This window comes from Carlito syrichta, unplaced genomic scaffold, assembly GCF_000164805.1.
Source record: "Carlito syrichta isolate Samal-C Ts95f unplaced genomic scaffold, Tarsius_syrichta-2.0.1 Scaffold305659, whole genome shotgun sequence".
Classification (NCBI taxonomy): domain Eukaryota; kingdom Metazoa; phylum Chordata; class Mammalia; order Primates; family Tarsiidae; genus Carlito; species Carlito syrichta.
The window spans coordinates 172223-180304 of NW_007249755.1; the positions used below are offsets into that span (position 1 = coordinate 172223).

The following is an 8082-nucleotide window of genomic DNA, read 5'->3' on the forward strand; positions in this document are numbered from 1 at the left end:
TTGCCTGGTACAGGGAAAACTAACAAGTGTTTTTAAGCATCATTGCAACATTGTATCTGATAATTTAAGTAAACCAAACTATGAGTAAATGAATGATACATGCCTAAAAATGATCATGGTTTATACTATCAGTGGCCACTGGACTTAGGACTAGTCCAAGACCTTGATCTAGATTTTGACCTAGACCTAGACTGTGATCTTGACTGAGATTTGGATCTAGGTGGTTCTTTTTTCCTTGATTCCTTTTCATATCTTGAGCCAGACTTATAATGTGTTTTGGAATCTGTTTTAGAGGTGCCTCTAGTTTTGGTGTGAGATGCAGACCTAGAACGTGATTTAGCCTTCATTTCTTTCTTGGGCTGGGACTTGGACCGTGATCTTGAATTGGATTTAGATCTTGAAAAAGATCGATTTCGGTGTTTGAATCTTTCAAAACAGAGGAGAGATATAATTAGAGTAAAAATTAGATTCTATATTAATCAAATTTGTTATTTTTAGAGCAAAAGTTCACTCTGAAATTGAAAAATATATGAGTTTTTTTCAAAGCAAAGTTATTTACCTATCATTGTCGGAATGGCTTCTGCTACGCCGTGGTCTTCCAGTCGGTCTACTGCTAAAAAGCATATCAGAAAAAGCAAACAGTGACAAATGTCTATTTATAGAGAAGCAAAGTTTCTAATTAAAAGTGAACCATAAAACTTTAAAAAAGAATCACAAGGCCAGGGGTGGTGGCTCACACCTGTAAATCTCAGCACTTTGGGAGGCTGAGGCAAGTCTGCCTGAGCCCAGGAGTTTGAGACCAACTAGGCAACATGGCGAGACCTCATCTCTACATAAATAAAAAGATTAGCTGGGCATGGTGGTATGCACCTGTAATCCCAGCTACTTGAAAGGTTGAGGCAGAAGGATCGCCTGACCCCAGTAGCTGTGACTGTGTCACTGCACTCCAGCCTGTGCAATAAGGTGAGACTCTGACTTAAAAATAAATAAATAAAACACTAAAATACTTTTAATCCCAATAAAGTATTCAATGTATATAATTAAATGTATACAAAATAGTAAAAAAAATTGAGTGCCAACAAATACATCTTTTTTAAACAGATCATTGTGCTACACATCACACTTACTTTCTAGGACTATAAGACCTTCTGTAGTTGTAATCAAAAGACCGACTTCTTGATCTCCTTCTTTCGTAACTTCGGCTTCTAGAACGTCTATATCTGTCATAATCATCATAGCGTGAAGAACTGTAGACATTCCTCCCTTCCTTGGCTTTCATCTGATTTGGTGCTAGAAAATACATAAAACACAAATATTAAAAACTCAGTATTGAAGCTTTCAAAAATAAGTAGGAAAAAAAGTCTTGCATCCACTTCATATACACACACACACACACACACACACACACACACACCAAAGTAAGTGTGTATGTGTTGAAGTCTGTTTTACGGGTGCCTCTGATTTGGTATGAGATGTAGACCTAGAATGTGATTTACCCTTCATTTTTTTTCTTGGACTGGATTAAGGTTAATTGTGAATATTAATCTTGGAAAAGTGTGTTTATTTTCAAGGAAGACAGAAGACTGTTTACATTAAAAATGATACTTTCACGAGATGTGGTGGCACTTTGGGAGGCTGAGGTGAGGATTTCCTGAGCCGATGGGCTGGAGACCAGCCTGGACAATTTGGTGAGAATTCATCTCTACAATAAATCAAAAAATTAGCCTGACATTGTAGTTCCAGCTACTTGGAAAGCTGAGGTGGAAGGATAGCCGGAGATCAGCAGGTCAAGGCTGCAGTGACTGTGAGTGTGTCATTGTTCTCCAGCTCAGGCAACAGAGTAAGACTTCAACTCAAATAAAATTAAAAAAAAAAAAGATACTCTCCAATATGCCCTCAATTATTTTTTTAAAAGTCCCCTCAACTATATAGCTTGATGACCAAGACATGCCAAGTACTCCAACATTAGGATCTATACCATAAAAGGATTTTTAAAAATTTCAAATTGAAATATGAATGATGTTTGAACCACATGCTGATTTGGAATTATTCTGCCATGGTTTCCAATCATTAGGAACACAATTTATATTACAAAATACTTACTGGTAGCCTATGAAAGATATGCAGTATCAAAATGCGGTTAATATATAATTAGTTTTGAGACCATGACAAAGTAGAAGAGAGCTAATACTTACTGAATGTCTTATACATATTATATATTCATACTTCTGGGAAGTGCTCAATTTTTATATTATCTCAATCAATTCAATGAAACAGATACTTTATGTATGGGTATAAGTATATTTAAATAACACAATGAATACCCAGGAATCTACTACCCAACTCAAGAACGAGAGTTACCAATAGCTTCTGTCTACCCAAATGTTCCTCCTCTTTAGCAGCTATTTTAATCTCTTTTAGTATCTTGCCCAAAATAACATAATAGCTGAGGAAAAATCCGGGTCTATTTGACTCTAAAGCCTATGCTCCTACCTTGTCAGTATACAGGTAACATCTGGTATATGCCTGATCAACTCATTCTTCAAGCACTCTGATCTGTACAACCTAACTACACCTACCCTGAAACACATGTGAAAAATATTTTAAGTATGTAAGATACTCCATCCTCTTAAAAATTAGCTTTTTAGGTTTTGAATAGATATACAAACTGCTTAAATACTTCAAAACACATCTAAAAGCAACGTATTATACAATGTCAGGTATAAGGGTACTTACTCTTCCGATCCCCTTGTGCAAACTGTATTTCAATTTGACGTCCACAAATCCATTTTCTGTCCAAGTTATGTAAAGCATCTTCAGCATCACGAACATCCTCAAATGTGCTAAATGTTAAGGGGCTTGGGAAATTTTGCAAACTTTGATAATGAATGAAATTTCAGCAGGTAAGTCTGGAATCATTCACAACCTCCCAATATTATTCTAGAAAATCAACCATACTCCACTTACTAGTTGGTTGATTCAGCCATTAACACTTCACAGTATGAAAGCGCTGTGATTTCCTAAGGCATACATTTTTGAAATCACATGTGAATATATATTATAAAGTTATTACTAAAATAAGACCTGTTATAGCTGAATTACCAAGCTGTCCCATCAAAAAATTGTCCTGTCTTACGAATTAATTTTACAAAACAAGACAAAAAACAAATGTCAGTTCTATGTCATATGTTAAAAATTTCTTAAAATAAAACCAAAATACTATTTCTCATATATTTGTTTAAAATGAAAAAAGAAAATGCCAATAGTTCTTGTGTAAGCAAGCAGAATATGCCTTACCTTACAAGAGATGAAAGCACTAATAACTTCTAATTTATTTCGCTGCCCCCCCCCCCATATACATCTAATACTATTTCATGTAGTCTTCCTTGCAGGGAAGACTGGCATGCTAGTCATTTGTGGGTACTGAGATAAGAGTCAAGCAATACTCAAGGCAATCACTATACCAAAAGCATATTGCATCCATGCACCGACTACAAAAGCATGCTATCAAGAAATAATTGTAAGGACTCCTAGACTGGAAAGGCCTAACCATGAACACCGACAAATGACTTCCTGCAAAGAAATGGGTCTGGGACTGGTTTCCAACTTAACAATTTCAAGATAATATTTATGAGCCCTAAGCAGGAATTCCTGGTACTTGTTTTGATCTGTGAAGCTAAGCTGTCTCGGTCTCCTTCCTCTTGCTGGCATTAATAGCATGAGAACCTCTGGCTTTATAGTTATTCTGGCTAAACCTAGCTCTGCTCTTAAGCGCGCGCCTGTAATTCCGGCTACTTGGAAGGCTGAGGTGGAAGGATCACCGGAGCCCAGCAGGTTGAGGCTGCAGTGGCTGGGAGCGGCCACTGCACTCCAGTCTGGGCAACAGAGTGAGACTCCAACTAAAAAAAAAAAAGAAAAAGAAAAAAACCAAGTACACATTCAAAGCAGTTTGATATACAAAGTTTGAAAAGAGAGATAGGTTAGGTACAGGTACAGACTTCCACTCTATACTAAAAACTGCTAATCTAACGATTTTTATTATTTTTTTAAAATTGAGAGAGAATACAAGAGTGCAAATTTGGAGAGCTGAGTAAAAAACATCTCTGAAGTGACAGTCCTTTCAAGACTGACACTAGTGTTCTTTTATTCCAGACACTAAATGGTCTGCCTCACTGGAATTCCCACTTTTTGTTCTGAAAGAAATTAACTGCAGCAGGTTTCCAGCTCTCTTTCTGAAGCCCTTATATGCAGGTTAAGTGGAAGGAGATGTTTTCTCAAGTCTTAAATAATTGAGCTTTCAACATGAAAAAGCAAAAGCTGAGAGGGAGTTTAGCACCTTGAATACTGCAACTGAATATCCTTCAAGGTTAATGCAGCTGGGCTCTAAACTAATTAAAAGGTGTAAGCTCACTTAATGGGTATACTACTTTGTTACCCCCAAGAGACAGAATATAATAATTTAATAAAGGATTTGCACCGAGAGCTGTAAAAATTATTAATGAGAGCACAGCATCCTCTCTGGGGCTACCCTCAAAAACAGAATTTTGGGCTGGATGGTAAGGCTCTACTTAACCTGGTAAGACAGGGATAGGAAGAAAGCTGACTGGGAATGGAGTCAGAAGAGAAAGCAGCAGCAGGCGCAGCCAAGTCATGGAAAAACCTGTACTTTATGGTCTTTCCAAAAAGTGAAACAGACAAATGTGTTAACATTTCTTTTTAACTACTTTGAAGACCACAGAAGACTACTGAATATTATTTAAAAATGATTCTCCTTTAGATTCCTTTGTATGACCATCCTTTCTGGCTCAAGTATCACACACTCTTGGGTCAAACTACAGCTGGCACCCTGGTTCCCAAACCAGGTAAAATCAGGTCAACGTTGTAAGCCAGAATGCATTGCTACCTTTATTTACCAAGCTAGAGACAGCTATTATCCCTTCTATAACAGAGCTTTGCAACCAATTCCCACAACCGTCCTTGATCACTGGCGCTGCAGGAGTAGCTTTTGGCCTTTCCCCTTAAGTATCACCAGGATTTTGCTAACTTAAAAGCTACAAGAGACCCACTAAAATTTAAGCAATAAGAATCTTTCCTAGGTTGAGGTCCACAGCCCAAACCTTTGTTGTTGCAGGGAGATGATCTCACTGAAGGGAGGAAGTAAGGTCATCTGAAACTCTGGGTCAGGGACCAATTTCTATAAATCCTGATTAGGTACTTACACCGGGGAGAAGGCCTTCTGCAACCCATTCAGGGCCAATTGATCATGTGTGCTAAAGCAGTGCAGGGCCAGCAGACGTCACAGAGCTAAGTTCCAGAAGTTAAAGGTTTGTGTGTGTGCCCAGCAACCACTTTAAAACTATATATAAACAGTATTCCTAGTGGGTCTACACTTACAAGACCACAAGCTGTTTCTAAGTAGTTCCCGTGCATGCACCTGTCTCTCCTTTAAGCAGGGCTGTATGGCTTAACCCCACACCCTCATGCTACTCCAAAGAGCACTGCCTACTACTCTGTGGTATCTAACCACCTGGTCCAAAACCAAAATATGCAGAATTTAATCTTACCAATATTATATCCTGTTATACTTTAACTTGATAAGCTAGAAGAGAGTGCATTTATACAACACCACAATCATAACATCAAAGGCCCACACAAATCAAGTAACAGGTTTTGTCACTAGACCAAACCAGAGTAATTTTGAAAATTAACTGCTTACAAAACATTAAAAAAAAAAAAAAGGAAAATAGTTATTCTGTAGGATACATCAGGTATGACTCCTTTAATCTTGGCCATCATTCAACTTCATCTTGACCTTTAACTCTTTAAGTGCTTGTCAGAAGGACTTGTCATGAGATGCTTGGCCAAATATGACAGATGGCTTTATCTTTAACTTTGAAAAACAACCTTTTCCCCCTTTTGTAGATAAAGCGAGGCTTTGTCTCCCATTAGGCTTGTCCTTCTTCCAGCTTTTCTTTATTTTTTCTTTTCCCAAACTCTCCCTTCTCTTCAAGCCTGATCCTTAAGAGGTCTTTGGCTTGTCTACTTGCCTTAAGTGTTGAACTCTACTCTAAAGGTTCTTTCATGCTTTCTCTTTGGGGTCGCCATAACTGTACAGCTTTACATTCTCTGAGGTAACAACAGAGGACAGCAAATTAGGGGACAATATTAAAGAAGTTTACCTCATTGTAATACAATTTGTTTTTGATCAAGTGATTCAAATTAACAAACAAGAATACCAAACTTTAATTGCTAAGCACAAGAACATATTAACTTTTAATTGACTTACATTAAATTAGGTGGTAGCAACCAGAGTGTATTCAAATTTAAATCACATACTTTAATCATTGATTTGAGTTTCACCAGCATGAATGGGAATTTAAATATTTTACCATTTTTGGATTAACTTTAAGAAATAGTAAGAGCAATGTGTGAGTCAGAATTAATTTTCAAAAATTTGAAGACATAGACATTAGAGGACAAAAATAAACTACTTTTTAGATGTTACCACTTACATAAACTTGAATTTCAAACTTCAACACCCCTCACTAATCAGCCATCTGAAGAAAGGATATTGGACATAAGCAAATCCTCTTGGACGGCGGGTGTAGAAATCAAGTGGAACATACACATCAACTATAGGACCGTAACGACCAAATTCACGCCGTAAATCTTCAGACCTAAAATATCATAGAAAGACCTCAAATTTTTATGTTCATGCCTTTAAGAGTTTCTTTATAAATAGTAGTTATCTTTCTGCAATATCCCAGTCAATGAAAGAGACTGTGGTTAATAAACAGGGTGGCCCATAGGTCTCAGCCGTATCCCTGGGTGACCTGAAACAGACAAGCTTTCCAAATCTCAACATTACCACAAAACTTTAAGAACTGACATACAAATATGTACAAGCAATGTATCTTTTGATGAAGGAAAGTTAGGATTCAAGAATATGGAAGATAAAAATGCAGTTTATAATTAAATGTATTACTATTTTACATTCACAGGAAAACAAGGAATACAACGCAAGGGAATGACCACAATATACTGCTTTTAAGCACAGCCTTCACTTTTCATGAAAGGCACAGAAACATTAGGTTTCTAAGCACTGCTAATATTTTCCTTTTACAATATCAAGTCAATTATAGTGCTCTGAAAAATACCAAGCTCTCTGTTTTACCCGGAGATTTTGTTAAGGCAGGATTAGACACCTAATAGTCAGTAGATGAGAGCCTGAAAAATAAGTCACAAATACGTCTAACTTCTTAAAAAGTGCCAAAATAGCAGTGGGAAAATTTTTCTAGATGCTACAAAAATTATTACTACATAATTATTTAAGCAGGAAAACTTAAAGCTAAGACAAAAGTAAGCAAAACAAAATTTTCTTTGCTTGGAGATTATTTGTGAAACATGAAGCCCCGTTTTGTGATAAGATCTCTCCCAAAAGGCAACTCGAAACAATTAAGGGAATTGGGAGAACAAAGCCTATTTAAGGTAGGTTTGGATTAATCTAATTTAACTGTCAACGTCCTAATGGTAGAGGCTTCCTAAGTCTCCCTTCTCAAAGGGTGATCAGAATGTCAAAGAAACGGGAAAAACCATTCGCAACACCTAACTGGAAAATTTAATTTCCCAAATCTCAACATCCCCTTTTTCCAACAGATTAAAAGCCACAAGTATAACAACGTCAAAAAAAAATAGAAAAGGTATCAAATGCTTCGCCACACTCCTCCCCCCCGATCCCGTTATTTCAAAGCAATCTTTTTTTTTTTTTTAAGCTGGAAAAACAGTCTCTGTGGCCGAGGGGGCGTGCACCCCGAAGAACGTGAACTTGGAATCAATGGGGAGCGGATGTCGCGCCGCGGAAAGGCAGCAGCGGGGCGGGAGGTATGAGCAGCAGCGGGAAGAAGGGGCCCACTGCGAAGGGGGAGGGGACCGGGAGCCCCGCCACGCGGCCCGGCTCCCCGCTGCGGCCCGGATCCAGTAGGGGCGCCGCCCTCGCTCCACGCGGCTGCTGCACGGCCTAGTTCGGGCGCGGGACCCGCCATCTTCGCCCCTCCCCTCCCCCAACCCAGCGCCGCCGCCAGG

The 8082-nt window shown here is 38.3% G+C and overlaps 1 protein-coding gene across 9 annotated transcripts in view; it reads right to left on the minus strand.

Annotated features, from left to right (window-relative positions):
- SRSF10 (serine and arginine rich splicing factor 10) overlaps positions 1-8082 on the minus strand; it is a 13673-nt gene that overhangs the window by 5240 nt on the left and 351 nt on the right. For 3 of the 9 annotated variants that reach the window (XM_008062158.1, XM_008062160.1, XM_021714508.1), the window contains exons 2-5: positions 6573-6677; positions 2737-2840; positions 1128-1290; positions 560-613 (exon numbers count right to left, since the gene is read on the minus strand). In XM_008062158.1, coding sequence (XP_008060349.1) covers positions 560-613; positions 1128-1290; positions 2737-2840; positions 6573-6677 — 426 coding nt within the window. Of the gene's footprint in view, positions 427-559; positions 614-1127; positions 1291-2736; positions 2841-6572; positions 6678-8082 lie in introns of all 9 variants that reach the window. The other 6 variants (XM_008062159.1, XM_021714510.1, XM_021714509.1 and 3 more) reach the window with 5 other exon arrangements.